This window comes from Xylocopa sonorina, chromosome 6, assembly GCF_050948175.1.
Source record: "Xylocopa sonorina isolate GNS202 chromosome 6, iyXylSono1_principal, whole genome shotgun sequence".
Classification (NCBI taxonomy): domain Eukaryota; kingdom Metazoa; phylum Arthropoda; class Insecta; order Hymenoptera; family Apidae; genus Xylocopa; species Xylocopa sonorina.
This window is the reverse complement of record NC_135198.1, coordinates 1,706,659-1,722,842: the sequence shown is the minus strand read 5'-3', so window position 1 is coordinate 1,722,842 and position 16,184 is coordinate 1,706,659. Positions and strand designations below refer to the sequence as shown.

At 33.7% G+C, this 16,184-nt stretch overlaps 1 protein-coding gene across 7 annotated transcripts in view; it reads right to left on the bottom strand.

The window, feature by feature from the left end:
• Window positions 1–3,006: 3,006 nt before the first annotated feature.
• Arms (Ankyrin repeat-rich membrane spanning) overlaps window positions 3,007–16,184 on the bottom strand; it is a 41,280-nt gene continuing 28,102 nt past the window's right edge. For 5 of the 7 annotated variants that reach the window (XM_076896276.1, XM_076896273.1, XM_076896272.1 and 2 more), the window contains 20 exons: window positions 12,792–12,923; window positions 12,207–12,305; window positions 12,040–12,138; window positions 11,710–11,907; window positions 11,501–11,599; window positions 10,428–10,724; window positions 9,962–10,337; window positions 9,695–9,859; window positions 9,407–9,614; window positions 8,723–9,145; window positions 8,406–8,628; window positions 8,122–8,301; window positions 7,567–8,026; window positions 7,318–7,483; window positions 6,765–7,236; window positions 6,242–6,415; window positions 6,026–6,173; window positions 5,813–5,934; window positions 5,328–5,442; window positions 3,008–3,918 (listed from right to left, as the gene is read on the bottom strand). In XM_076896276.1, coding sequence (XP_076752391.1) covers window positions 3,155–3,918; window positions 5,328–5,442; window positions 5,813–5,934; window positions 6,026–6,173; window positions 6,242–6,415; window positions 6,765–7,236; window positions 7,318–7,483; window positions 7,567–8,026; window positions 8,122–8,301; window positions 8,406–8,628; window positions 8,723–9,145; window positions 9,407–9,614; window positions 9,695–9,859; window positions 9,962–10,337; window positions 10,428–10,724; window positions 11,501–11,599; window positions 11,710–11,907; window positions 12,040–12,138; window positions 12,207–12,305; window positions 12,792–12,902 — 4,899 coding nt within the window. In that variant the 5' untranslated portion in view covers window positions 12,903–12,923 and the 3' untranslated portion in view covers window positions 3,008–3,154. Of the gene's footprint in view, window positions 3,919–5,327; window positions 5,443–5,647; window positions 5,705–5,812; window positions 5,935–6,025; window positions 6,174–6,241; window positions 6,416–6,764; window positions 7,237–7,317; window positions 7,484–7,566; window positions 8,027–8,121; window positions 8,302–8,405; window positions 8,629–8,722; window positions 9,146–9,406; window positions 9,615–9,694; window positions 9,860–9,961; window positions 10,338–10,427; window positions 10,725–11,500; window positions 11,600–11,709; window positions 11,908–12,039; window positions 12,139–12,206; window positions 12,306–12,791; window positions 12,924–16,184 lie in introns of those variants that run through there. The other 2 variants (XM_076896271.1, XM_076896277.1) reach the window with 2 other exon arrangements.

The window sequence follows — 16,184 nt, the reverse complement described above, 5'->3', positions numbered from 1 at the left end:
GAATAGTTTCCTTTCTGATTGTACCAGTATGTGAAATCAAATATAATTGCATCTGTTAGGAAATCCGCATTTATCCATAATTAGAGAAATATTGATACATCATCTAGAATTTATAAATGAACATCGGATGCGCCCGCGGATAGTAACTTAACTAGAAATATTTAAATACATTTTAAATATAATATTCTCTACTTGCCATAGTGCCTTTACTGACAATGGGAAAACGTTTAAAGTTATATTCATTCGTATCAATTTATATATTATCTATTTACTATAAAATATTTTATTTTTAAAAATACTGCTTCATAAACATATCTCTATGTATGTATGTATGCATTTTTGTTAATACCGTAGAATTTCATTTATCCGATTACTAAGCTTAGTTATGAATTTACATAACTGATGCTAAACAAAAACTGGTTCTTACAAACGAGAAACATTCGGATAAACTAAGTTCTGCTGTAATTATTTCATGAAAGAGAAGATGATACTGAGCATTTTTTACAGAAAATATTCACAATTTGTATGAATTTATCTATACCTATATATTTTACATTTTTTTGTTAGTTTATGATTTATATAGCATTTATAATCAACGTACGTCAGTATATTTATAGAAAGGTTAGTGTATAGACATTTCATTTGGAAAAAGAAGAAATTTTTTTTAAATTGAAGACGTTAACGTATAACTAGATTAATTTGCAGTGACTATTAGGTAATTTCATCACACTTTAAAAAATCTGACAAACTTTATTATAACACCAAGTTTTTTTTACATGTAACGTATATAAAAAAATAACTAAGAAATATGTTTATGAAAACATAAATCATGAGAAAAATAGAACTCAGTTTGACTAATTACACAAAAGGCTGTTGAAGTACTTATTCTTTTCCATATATGAGCATTTATGAAAGTAGAATAAGGCATTGTTCGATGTTTTAAGTATTTAAATATGCTATATTTAATAATAGTGAAGTATTATACGTATGATACTATTATTTGAAAATTTAATATATGTTTTATATGTGTGAGTGTGGGTGTGTATGTGCGCGCGTGTGCATATCTGTATTTACAATGCTACTATCAAACATACCCTAATGTATTCCGTCCTAAAGTATTATATATACATACATTGTTATATACCATATGTGTATATATATATACGCTTTGTAATAAAAAAAGTATTATTAAACAGTTGTGTTGTAGACTTCATAAAGATACTTATTCAATTCCTTACATACTTTATAAACTGAATTCCGAGACATCTGAAAAACAGATGAAGCTAAAGTGGTAGTCCAGTGAAATCGCCATATCCGCGGACTTTAACGTTGAAATTCCACAATGGATATGTAAAATTGTTGATAATACACAACATTATTAATTCTATATATTCTCCCAGATTAATTGTAGTACAAAAAAAGTGTAATAAGTGCTTGTTTCGTTGAACGCAGTTATAAATAAGTATTTATGTCTAAAAGAAGGAAAATATAATAACAAGAAATATGAGCAGTGAACAAAGCTATATCATGGGTCAGTTTATTCGCCTAATATTGCACCACTTGATTTCCATCTGCAAGGAACGCTAAAAAATACTGTATACCAAGCGAAGCCAACAATATTAAAAAATATGAAACAAAGACTCATTGCAACACATGCCACAATCGATCTGAAAATAATAAAAAATGCAATTTGAGTATCTATTATAGTATAAAATTTGTTGCTGACTATTTTATTTATTGTCCAATGAGCTTCTAGTTTGGTTGATAAGTTAGAAAAGCGTTATTAATATCACATTATTGCTTCCTCTGTACAAAGGTATTGAATCTAAATTTTGATTTTAACCACAATTTAACCATCTGATTATCTACATGCTGTACATTCTGGTGCAAATTTATAATAAAGTTTAACTCATAAATATTTCCAATTGTAAAATGTAACAGTTGCGACATTAAATGTAATGTGACTATATAAGCTCTCTTCAAAATATGTGTTACTTTGTAGTCAAGTTTTTCCAGTGATCCACTAAGTATTTCGGAATTATCTGTTTAATTTTTTCAAACTGCGGTGTCATCCACGAATAGGTGGTTTCACTGTACTCCATAATTGGCCAAAAGGCATATTTTACATGAAAAATGAATAAAGATTGAAGAAGACAACATAGTCGAATAATTTTACAAAAAATGTGATTACTCAAATAATAAAAATTAAATATTTATCACAAATTGTTCCACGATAATATAATTCCAATGGTCTTAAATATTGGTGAATGATTACTGAATTATTTCGTATTACTCTTATAGCGTTGAAAATCTACTTCACAATTTCAAGTTGCATGCACGATAATAAAAGCAGCACAAAAAAGGGGGGAATCTTTATCTCACTAACACAAATATTAACTACCGTACGTACTATACGTTGACTTTGTGATATCGTATAAATAGACGATATTTCATCTGTCAAAACATATTTAATAATTTAATAATAACATTTAAAATTAATACTGTCTGCTGCAATTTGTCCGCGAGACAAATAGAATCTGTTTGATATAATATTATTATACCTACAGTATGCTAAAATATTCAATATTTTATTTATTTATTTATTACGAATTTTATTACTGATTTATTCCATCAATTGACTTGTTAGATCAATCATTCGGTGTGCATTTAAAACAAAACGGAACGTCATCTATTTTAACGTCCGTTCCATTTGTCAAGGAACAATTAATAATGCTGAACTCGTTAAATGCTAAAATGCTAAAATTATTATCAAGGAATGTTATCAACACGAACGTTAGACAGATGTTCTGTAAAAATGAATTTGTAGATATTGCGCACAAAAGACATTGTTTATCTCTCTGCGTTGTACGACTTTGTTCTCTCAATGTCGAATACTTTGTGACGCACGTACTTCGCGAATATGTTCGAAAGCTTTATCTAAAAATGGTCGATATCTTCTACTTAATTATGTACAAACCGGAGTCAGTGTCTTCTACCCTGACTATCTCTTTATTCTTCTATCCTGAAAATATAGTATGTATCACAAATTTGCGTTTAAGTATCGTTCCGCTTAAAATTCTCTTTCATATTCTCCGTTGATCGTCGATTATTGCATGTTAACGAGATTTGCTAATGAATTGTATAGCAGACGATATCAAACTGGTGTCTCGGGATTGTCCCATTCATCGGCGTTTTGCCGTGGCAAGAGTCGCACGTGCGAAGACTCGCGCACCATTAAACTGACCGTATCGGAATAATCAACAATGTCTACAGATCGTTCCCCGTCACGTGGTAGACTTTTATTCGAAGAAATCGAGCTACTGTTCTCTTCGCTACAGTCGTGTTTAAACACGCTGTCGGATTGCGAATGCGTCGGGGTAGATAATTCGGAAACCAACGGCGTCGACTCATCTTCGCTCTCTCCTGCGACAGGCGCGGCAGGTAACGTGCCCATCAAACGATCTTTCAGTTTGCTTAACTTCTCCAGGCTGGAGTTTGGAACAGGGACCGATAGTACTATGTCGTCGTTCAGTGTCGATGTCGAGCGTCTTTTCTTGGTGGGCGTAGAGATAGTGGATCTTATTGATATATTATTAACTATGTAATTTTCATCTGTTGATTTGGATCTGAAGGCAGGTCTGGGAGAAGGCGGAGGTGATACAAAGAGCGACGCTGGCCTGCTATTGGTGGCATTGCCGCCGCTTTTTCTCAACTCTTTACGTCCGAATGAACAAGCCGATCTAGTGCTCAGCTGCGACGTTATGCTACGCTGTGAATTTGTCCGTTGAAGATGAACCGTCGACTCGAACGAACTGTCGTCCGACGTTTCTAGCTCATCGTTAACTGGTACCCAATGCAGGAGTGGATTAGACTGAAGGATCACATAATCTGTATCTTGAGGAGCCGCCGAGTTGGATCCTAAAACAAATTCCCGTATTATGCACCGCTTCGTTAGCATCACGTCAGATGTGTTGATCGTTAATTCAATATTACCCTGTTTATACAATTAATTGTTTAAATACGAAACGTATCTCATTACAGAAACCGAGCATTTCCGAGTAAAATATGGTAGATTATCAAAGTAATTTGTTTCAACGACTTATTTAACTGTTTATAATCTCGCTTGGGTGTCCTTTTTTTTTTTTTAATAAAACTGTGCTACGCAAATACGTGCACTAGACAAGCTTATAGATCTAGTTCTAAGAAAGATAATATCATTTCAAGTTTCCAATAAAGTTTTATTGCCATTTGCAGTTATAATTATCCAACAATTTGATTAGCGTAACTGTACATACAGTATAAAAGAATACACGAATAATGAAGAAAATATAATCATAGCCTTTTACTTTGATATATATGTAAAATTGTTTCATATAGTAGCTTATCTTTCTAAATATACAAGATCTATCAGCATATACATCAACAAAAAGAAATATGTTCGATCGATATTATATTCGAACGACAGTAATAGGATAATTATCACAGTCTGTTTTACAAATGTTCATTTTCATGAAAAATACAGTACTTCTAAGTGTATCATTAATCTGAAGAATATAAGTAACATTACAACGACCAATTGAGATCATCAGCATCAAATTATTTGAGATAGGGGTGCGAGCAGTTTTTTCTATAATTTTAAATATGGTACAAAAATGACACACAGTTGTCTTCGTCGTAAGCTATATACCATTGATGTACTAATTTACTATATATATTAATACACATCCACGATCACTAGTGCAATAATGTTATTTATTACATAAATGATGTTTCATTTATTTATAACTTTTTATTTAACAAACATTTATTTATTTTATTATTCTGCATGTATAACAACGGTCCAGTCTTATGTAGCATATTGGCACTTTTTTAAAAAATTTAATACATGCAGAGCTAAGATTTGGATGAGGATGCCACATACGTATTGTACTTAAAATGTACATGTATACAAATAAATTAAACTTTTACTGGCTGCCTGTTGAATACGAATACACCTATCTATCGATAATACTGCTAAAACTTTATCTACGTACAGATGTATTTAGTAAGAAACATTTAAAGAACAAGTTACTTTGATTAGATTTTCCTGAAAAACTGAAATAGCGATGACGCTATTATTGTAGAGTATCATCTTCGAATACGTCGTGGTTGTATCGATGTTTCTCACGCACACGATAAATGATCGAATTACACAGTTGTGTTTCATGTTTAAATATATTATTAAAGGTTTGTACTATACTCTAGTACGGTGTCACACTTTTGGTCTGGTTGCGATGGTTCTTGAACTATAACCAGAGGCAGTGAAAGCGGTAGGGGAGAAGGCTCACCTGGAAGTGAGTCCGATGGTACCACTGCAGAAGATGGTACATCTAATACATCTTCGCAAGCTTCTTCGTTTAACGTTTGCAGTGCTCCACATATCATCTGCTCTTCTAAAGTTACCTGGAAAATGCGTTAATTATTTGTTTCTAACTGCAGGTCAAAGTTATTATTATTATTAGTACTATTAATATCATTATTATTACTATTACCATTACTATTATTATTATTATTATTATTATTATTATTATTATTATTATTATTATTATTATTATTATATTATTATTATTATTAGTATTAGTATTATTATTATTATTATTAATAGCAATTTTAGTTAAAGAATAACAGGATAGAAAATGCTAATTACAATCTCGCTTACCTGGAACTAATACCGAGCACGATTGTAATAAAGATCATACTTTAATTAATGAATTAATTGTTAGAATACAGATATGTATATATTATTTTATTAATGTATTTTTAAAGAGCTTACTTGTTTCTCCATAATAGATTGTTTGGTCTGATCTCGTCTAGGAGGACCATCGGTTCTTGATGTTCCCTTTTCTTTTTCAACGTGCGTTGGTACACGTATCGAAGTACTTTGTAACGTGTGATCTACAGTTGATAAATAGGACACATTCATTTTATTAAAATTTTTATAACATTCCGCACATGTCATTTACTTGGATAATTTTTATACGTATACCTTTTCGTTGAATTTGTTCCAATCCTACAGTGAATCGTACACTTCGCGGACCTTCTTCGTGTGTATTAAACGACGACAGCTCTAATTCTCTAAGCGACACAATAACCATGCGGAATAATTCCCAATCCCCAAAAGCCATTTTAAGGACCTACGAAGAAATATATTATTGCTGGCTGTATAACATCTATCGTTTAAAACGATCGAGGTAATGCTTACTTTTTTCAGTTCTTGTAAATCGCAATGCAATAAAACTCTACCATTAATGTTATTTTCCTTAATAACTTGTTTGTACTGTGGTGCTTGATTGGGATTTATACTGTCCATTCTATCGATAAGTTCAGAAACTCCGTTTACTGTCAAAGACGAAAGTCTTATCTCCAAAATTTCGGACTATAAGAAAAGAAAACAGTTAGAGTTCATTAAAAATAATGTTATACAAGAAAATGTACCTAAATGCCCTATTAAAAGGTTACAAGAAAAATGTTGGACACAATGGCTCGTTCTAACATCTTAATGAAGCACTTATATGTACGTGTCCGACCGTTGTACGATATTATACCTTTCCTAGTAGACCTTACTTCTTAAATTATACTAACAGATCCTAAGAACCACAAAAACACTGGGCATTAGTGAGTTTTACTGTAGAGATTGTGTAACTAGTCGGTTTGTAACTGTCGGTACAACGGTTTGAATAAGGATAAAGATTCTATTACGGTAGAATTATGATAGAATTATATACCGGTAAAGTTGTAGTTGCAGAGAGTGGTTTAACTGTCGATTCCATAGGAGCTATTGGTATCCACGGTGGAGCTTGCCAATCGAACGTTGGTTGCATACACCAGGGTGATGCCGATGGTGGCACAGAGACATTTCCTAGCAAATTTGGCGTTTTAACGAGTTTCATCGGCCGATTTGCTAAACCACTTCTACTTCCACTCCAAGGTTCGTGACCATTACCGTGTACAGTCCACGGGCTACCATATTGTTTATACGGACCAAGTCCTGCTTCTTCTTCCATACTCTGCTGCTCTTCTTTTATCTTCTTTTTAATATAAGGATCGAGATTTATTGTAAATGGCAAGAATATTTTCATATCGCTAATGAGCAAACTAGAACGATGAAATGTCAAGAAAATATCCAATTTACGCTCGTCTCTATCCATCTCTAACAGCGGCTGAACTTCTTTATGTACTGGAATTTGCGGTCGTATCCTGATAATTTGACCAGAAGCATGAAATATGTGCAAAGAAATGGAACGGGTGGGATAGGAAATGTTAAACAAAAATACATACTTATCGTAAAGACTTTTCAACGACATGGAATCATCTAAACTATCTTCGTACATATCGTAATGAAGAATCAACCAAGACGTTCTAAACGGCCATTGTTCAGTGATATTTATCCAACTAGCTAAATGATACCAGTTGAAATCAATTTGGAATGCTTTTAACAACCTCCCTAAAAATAGGTACAGATACGTGTGTATTATATAAACAAGTTCAGATACATTAAAATGAAACTAATAAAAATTAATTAATTACCAGTAACGTAAACGACGTTCATTAATCTTCTCATGCTGCGGGGATTAACGTCGCTAAAGTAGTCGTCAGTGAGAAGCATTTTATTAAGATCTTGAGCACCACCCAGGCGATTTAAATTGCTACCGATGCTACTCGCAATCGACTCGCTTAAGCGTAGCTTTCTGCTGCCCTTTCTACTTTGTGGCTTTAGCTTTTCGTTACTGTTCATTATACCAGATTCTGTGCTGAGTCTTCTGTTAGAAACAGAATGGTGCATCGTACTGGTGGCTGTATAATTGACACTCTCTTCAGCTTCGGTCCACGTAGTTTTTCTACTGTGTTGGGCAGTTTGTTGAGCAACCTTCACTTTCCGTAAACCACTGTTTTGTAAATAAAATGGAAGATGCACCATATTTCGCAAGTAATCATGTCCTCCAATATTAGACTCGGTAAATAATCTTCTACTATTGACTTCTACTGCCTAAATGTGAAAATACAAATTTCACGTTTAACTGAAGTCTCAATTAACAAAAGGATACAAGTAAACAGGTATAACTAATTATTCATACAATATACCTTGGCAATTATATGAGGATCGATCGCTAATATAACAACGAATGGATAACCATTATCGCTGAAGAGTGCTTGTATAGCGTCTAAAACTAATAACACTTTATCTTGTTCACAACTGTCTAGGCCATCCACAATTATCACTAATCTGCTCTGTTGCGCCATAAAGCTATCTAGACATTTAACCTGGATTGTTTTGTACAAATATTTTGTTAAGTACAAAGCATAGTTTGATTTAAAAACGCATTATTCAATTAAATATATGGAAATATATGTGTGTGTGTGTGTACCATCTCCGTCATTAGGTTGACTTCGCTTCTCAGCGTTTGTATAAAGCCCTCGCTTTTTAATGTCTCTAGTTTAGAGATACTCCGTTGAAGGTGCCGCCTTTGAGAAAAAACAAGCGCTTGCAACGTTCGACTCCACGTGTACAAGTTTGCTATTACACTAACGGCTAATAATAAGGCAACGGTTATCATAATAATATGTGCCGTGACTCTTTCTATCGTTGGCCTACGGTATTAGAAGTAAAAGAGCAAAATCGATAAGAATAATTTCATCGTAATCCCATTTACTTTTTAAACGTTAATTTCAATTACATACTCACTCGCTGCTAGAAATATCGATGAGGTAGACCGTAAGTACAGAGATACCAACGAGTAAACTGCAAAAGCAAAACTCGAATATAACGATGTACGGCAAACAACAAAGATGCCTCCATTTCCATGTTGTAGTTGATTTGTCCGGTTTCGGTCTGAACGCTCTGTACAATCGTGTGGGTAAAGAACCAAAATCATTCTCGATAGAATCGAAAAGAGATCCAACCATTTGCACTACCGCGTTCTCTCCAGCAGCAGTTGTGCCTACTCGAGTCTGATCAGTGAAATAGAATTTTATTGGTTGAACAGTGACACCGTCGTGGACTTGGCCACCAGGAGGATGACAAAAGATTACTTGCAACAGCAATTTCAATGAATTCAATTTTGTGGTCAACGCTACCGTGAAGCTATATGGCCAATACCAGTCACATCTACGATTCAAATGTTTCAAAAAATTTACAACATTACGAAAAGATAGGAAGGATAAATATATAATATCTGTACTTTAGAAAGAATGGACTGTTATCTCTATTTGTCAATAATTGGTAATTGTGTTGACTCGTTTTAAATTTATTCAAGTTGCACAAAACTTAAATACTTGAAATGTTATTTTTTTTTAATTAGAATACAATGAAATGCAATTTTTGACGTCTAAAGTACAGATATACGTACTTAAAAATTTGCCGTCTTACCTTTTATTCGCATACCAGACAAGTATCAAAAAAATATATGTAATCAAAATAAGACATATACCACACGCAAGACCAATAACCCACGATTGAAGAGCAAGACCTATCGTAATACCCACTAACAAAGACACGTGAGTAATTACCACGAATAGTAAAAAAGAAAACTGAAATACCGGATCTATCCATTGTCGAGCAAAATTTTTCATTTCCTCTGAAAAAAATGATGAATCGCGAAAGAAAATTTATTTCTGCAATTATCGATTTAATACTATCCTTACATACACACGTTACCTCTCAATTTATTTAACAAGAACGATTTCCCCGAACCCCATTTTGCGTACAGGCCAACAGTTATAGGCGTTGAAAGAGACGGTTCACTGAGGATATCTGCTAACGCACTACTATATAAATCGTATCCAAGCATATTTTCATTATCCTCGTTAGTATTTAGTCGCCCTAAAATAAGCACGTAATTGTAATACCCGTGTAATTACAAGATCCAAAAAAAAAAATTAATTTTTTCTTGGGGTCTCTCTAATCAATCGATTAACAACTTACGTGCACCAAATATTTGTCCAAGGATGGTCTTTGGATGGTTGATGTCGATATTGTACGGAGTCTCTCCTTGTCTATTTGGACGGTAAAGTAGCTGACTATTTTTTGGATTCCTTAATAATATCTCGACGATAGCTTTTGACCTCGCACGCATAGCTATATGAAGCACCGTATCGCCCTTTTTGTCTGTGGCTGAGACTTTTGCCTTTTTGTCCAGCAATAATTGAACAATTTCAGCATTTCGCGACCTAACTGCCCGCAGTAATGGCGTGTCACCGTCTTTCGTCGCGATCTCTAAATCTGGATTTGCGTTTAATAGCAATTTCAATATTGCTATGTTGCCCTTCTCTACTGCTATATAGATTGCAGTTTTTTTATCCTGGATGTGGTTTCGAAAATTTACATGGTTATATTATGATATAATATATAATATGATATATGATGGGTAATATGTAATTAATATTTATACCTTTCCAGCAATATCGACATCGGCATATTTTTTCAACAGAGATTCAACCACTCCTCTATGACCGCCTTTCACGGCGTGAATTAAGTTCGTATCGCCAGCTCTGTCTTGAATATTCACGTAAGCACCAGCATTCAAAAGTGCATTTGCTATTTCGTGGTGGCCTTCCCGGCAGGCTAATGCCAAGGCTGTGCAACCATCTTTATCTAGAGCGTTCACGTTTGGTTTGTGCTCCAAAAGGAGTAGCACCACGTCCACGTGATTTCCAAGTGTGGCCACGAGAAGGGCCGTCCACGAATACTATATATTAATGCGATGTTTATTAAATAATTATCAATCGAACAATCAATTTATAGCTCGCTGATATATTTTGTTAACGATAAGTATATACGACAAAGGTCTGACCTTTTTTCCTGCACTATGTATTACATAGGTCGTAGAATATGAAATGTTCATTTGAACGTTTCCCTAATTTTCCGTGCGTTACAATATGAACATATCTCGGTATGTCGTATATAAAATATTCCCGGAAATATGGAGAGAAACTATGATCATCTTAAACTAAAAACCAGAGGTCAAAACCAGAAAATAAAGCTACAAACCCATAACAATTACTTGCTGTGCGTTTAGAATTCTAGCAAAAACTTGTTAATAGCAGATTAAGAGTCTATCAATATCCAACAACAACCAATTATAACTTAATCGAAAAATATTAAAGAAGCTTCACAGGACGAAGGCCTATAAAAGCTGACAGTGTTCCATCAACATACAATACGCTATAACACAAGTGCAGAAATTAATTATTACAATTCTTAAAATACCCACAGACGGATTTTAAGGATCCGAAAAATAATAACATGGAAACATGTAACAAATCGCTAACATATTAATGGGGGATGTGATATAAAGAAATGGAAAGGATACCAATTAGGAATGTAAAGTGAATATTAAGGCTCATACTCGGCAAAGGAACAACAATTCATATGTTACGATCTAATATATAGTATAGCTCCAGTTTTAATGTTAATTATTAATTAATTAAATCGTAGAAATGTTATACGTAGTTAATATCTCACCATGCCAGCAGTATCGACATTAGCACCAGCTTTTAAAAGAGTATCAACAATTTCCACGTGCCCTTTACGCGACGCCCATACCAACGCTGTGGTACCGTACTAAAAGTTAAAGAAATTATTCTGGCTATATGATTGAAATTAAACTAAACATACTTATAATTAGTCCTTTTCGTATAAAAAGAATTTTGTGGGAAGCAAAACTAGATTACCTTATCGCCAACATTGACCTTAGCACCATGAGCAACAAGATCTTTAACAATGTCAGGGTAACCCCTGCCTGCAGCCCATAATAACGAGGATATATGAAAATTTCCGTGTGCATTGACGTCAGCTCCTCGCGCTAACAGCATCGTTACCGTTGCTGACCTACCCTTGTACGTCGCCCACATAAGTGCCGTCCACCCTCCCTAAAAACAGACAATTCTAAGATAACGACAAAAGGTGTGAACAAGAGAAGGGAACAAAAAAAAAAATACAAGCAAATAAAGGACAAGAAAATACCATTGAAGGATACACGGAATAATTGGGTGACATCGTACCATGTCTCTGTGTTCCAACTCGGCTCCATGCTCGAGCAACTCCAAACAGACATCGGTGTGTCCTTCCTTGGCCGCGCAGAGTAATGCCGTCCAATTATCCTAAAATATTTATAATAATATAATATAACTAATAATGTAAAAAGAAAGAAAAACGCGTATCTACTAACCCCATCCTCTGCATTAACGTCCGCTCCGTGATTGATGAGCTCCCGTACAAAATGTATCTTCCCTTTAGTCGCTGCAAGGATGAGGGCTGTGCTACCATTCTAGATCGCAAGAACAATGAGATCAACCATCACGACGGGATTAAGTTAATCACAATTAAGGAACTGATCGACCGATAGATAAAACGAAGAGCGAACATGAGTACAGGCATGTGATTAAGAATAAAAGTTTGAAAAACAAGTTGACTTTTTAAAATATTCCTTTCTTCTACCATGATCGTAATGCATTGTACCTATATGTAACACGCTATAAACTTTCATTTTTAACGTTTCTCTAAAATCTTACATACTACTTAAATTAACGTATGATCTTCGATACTCTTGTTGTTAAAATTAATAAAATCGACGTTGTTACGACAACCTTTTACTTATTTTCATCGCAGTCGTATTCTCTTCTCGGTAATTATCATTATATACAATTTTCTAATTCAATTAATTTTAATTAATTAAAACGGATTAAATACGTTGATTGGTTTTGTAAATTGGGAGCCGTTCTCGAAGAAATAAAAAATTTAATAATAACATTACCTCGTCTCGGTCGTCGATTTGCACTCGTTTATTTTCGAGGAAACTTTGTAGACCGGCGAGATTATCGTCTGTGATATAGCTGGCAAGGGATCGATAACAAAGCGATACCATCGAGTCAGTCCGATGCAAGGTCTGCGAAAATAAAACGTATTAGCTCGTTAGATCGGCAGAGCGATGATTCTGCACTGATCTGAACTGTCACATTGGTTGTTCTTCGATCAAAAGCCGCTGCGAGGCGAATTAATAAATTGCTGTGTAAGTAAAGAGGAACACAACGACACACTGCAAACGCAGCCACGTTCGGATAACTTGCGCGTACTATTATTTAAACGCGAGCCAAATATATATGTTATTATATTGTACTACGGATACCACATGTTTTCTATTCGAGTAGTCAGTTATTTTTTCTCTTCTTTTTTATATTAATTGATTAAAATATCATTCTATCAAATGAAACTCGTTGCCTGCCTGCAATTTGAAATGTAAATGGCTTCGAAAAGCCAAGCACGATTATTATTGAAATAATTAGCACCTAATACAGTTACAGCCAAATACTAAGTGTCCAACAACTTGTGTTACGGATTGGTTTTCATATTATTAAGTCATATTGTAATATTCGCAATGTATATGCATACATGTATTTTTAAATTGCCACACAACGAAAAAAGGCACAACCTATATATATATATATGTCCAAATTATATAATATAAATAATTGAGAAAATATATAAATAATATATGATATAAAATAATTGAGAAAATAAATTTGGACATATTTAATCACGACTGAAATCATGGACGACTTCTCCATTGCCCGATTAATGAACACACCAAAAGAGCTCGTACAATATTCTCGTGCTCAAAGAGAATGTAATAAAATATGGATTTTATCGTTAGAGAATGGAGTCGAAATCATAAAATATTGAGTTGTTCGGAAAGTAGTTTCGTATTTTCATACTAGGGTCAAAAATTGTATTTTTCTGTAGCCAGCTTCAGTAGTAACCAACTTGTTGTCATTATACTTTCAATCCACTACTAGTTTAAGATTAAATCATAACCATTTTATTTAGTTGAGCGTAGAAGTTTTCTTTTTGTGTCCCATCAAATATGGAAAATAAAAAGCAGCATTTTCGGCATATACTCCTTTTTTGTTATTGAAAAGGTAAGAATGCTGTTCAAGCAAGAAAAAAATTATCTGGCGTGTATGGAGGAAATGTGCTGACAGAACGCAAATACCAAAACTGGTTTGCAAAATTCCGTTCCGACAACATAGATATTGAAGACGCGAGTTCCGGAAGACTCATTAAACTTGATAAAGACAAAATAATAGCATTGTTTGAGGCAATTCGCCGAATCATTACGATGCGAGATATTGCTAAGAGATAAAATTTGTCGGATTCAATCACGTGAAACGGCTAGGTTACATTCCAAAGCTCGATATATGGGTACCTCATGTTCTGAAAGAACGAGCTTTGCTCCGTCAAATTGACATGTGTGATTCGCTTCTTAAACATCAAGGAAATGATCCATTTTCAATTTTAAGGAAATGAAGTGATTTTCAAACAAATGATTCATAAATAAAAAAAAAGTAATGCTCTTTGTTTGGTGGGATTTTAAGGGAATCATTTTTTTTTGAGCTTTGACCAGACAATTCTACAATTGACTCGAAAGTGTACTGCTGGACTCAGCTGGACAAATTGAATGACGCCATCAAACAGAAAAGGCCAGAATTGATTACTAGAAAAGGTGTGGTATCCCACCAAAATAATGCTAGACCTCATACAAATTCGTCAGAAGCTGTTGCAGCTTGGATGGGAGTGTTGCCACACCTACCATATTCACCGGATCTAGTGCCCTCAGATTATTATCTATTTCGGTCTTTACAAAATTTTTTAGAAGGTAAAACTTTTACTTCAAATGAGGATGTCAAAGATCACTTGGACCAGTTTTTCGCATGTAAAGATCAAGACTTTTATAAGCGTGGAATTATGTGCGTATTGGATCAAAATGGTCAATATGTAATTTAATAAAATATCTACATAGTACAAAAAAATAGATTTTCTTTTTTCATAAAAGAAACGAAGTTACTTTCCGAACAACCCAATACTGATCTATGATCAAGAGGCAAATAAAAAAGTTTTAGAAACTTTTATATTGTATCGCTCGATAGGAATAAAGCCGAGATAAAGATAAAATCTGCTGGAGCCAATTGATGTTACAGAAAATAGCAAATGTGTCAATCTCTTTTTGTATTATTCGTTCGAATATTTTTAAATTGTTTAAACACAAACAGTTAGCGTTTTCCACACAAGCAAAATATAATAAATCAAACTTGAGGGTAATTTCAAATATGTTTACTGTATAGTTAATACACGATTAAAATGAATTAACTCGCCAAACTTTTGGACATTGCTGGAGCACGTTCTCTGCCATCGATCGATCATTTTCGATAATTAGCATCCACATTTAAAACTAATCACTTTTCTTAATAAAAAAAAACAAAAGACAAGTAAATTTTAAGAAAAATTAAAAATTTCTGATTTGTTCCTCAATTTTGAATATCATTGCAAATAATGTAACATATCGACGAATCTTGGCAAGAAATGTATTAAAATATTTTCAAGCAATACGACGGACACTACTCGCGAATAATCCTGAAAACATTCAGGTTATCGTAAATGCTACTTCAATAATAAAATGCGGAGACAACAATCTTTCACTCGCACGCAGAAACGTTCTATTAATTCATGCGTGTCGTGTCGATGACGAAACGTAGAGTACTAGCTCCACCTAATCTTAAAAAACACCCTTACGGATATTTCATAATACGACATACTCTATGTAATTTTCGTTTACGAACTAATGAAATTGACTTCAACCGAAAGAAAATCCAACGAAATCTCATTACGCTACGCAAATTTTGCAATAAAGATATAAATTTAAGCAAAAACTATAACAGATTTACCAAATGTTTGTTACCTTTAAAAAGAAAAAAAATCATCTGAAATCATTATATAAGAAAGTTACGTTTATACAAATAATAATGCACAATTGATAATTTTGTATTATGCATGCATTTTGTCTACATGGAAAACTTCTTTGTTAATCGTTCGAAAGGATTCGTTACAAGTTTCAAGAGATTATGGTTGATTTATATTTACGATAGTTATCAACGTATAGTATAACGATTTTATGGTGCTATTTAATTTTTACTTGCATTTTATCTAAATTGGGTAATAAATTAAAGAGCAAGGATGAGGAGCGAAGCATATTCACGTGCAAAGTTAATGTTAATGTTTCTAGATTGAGAATTAAGAAGAGAATCATGTTTGTCTATAAAATATTTTATAGTCGAGCGAATTGCAGATGCATTCGAAACGTCGACAAAATTAG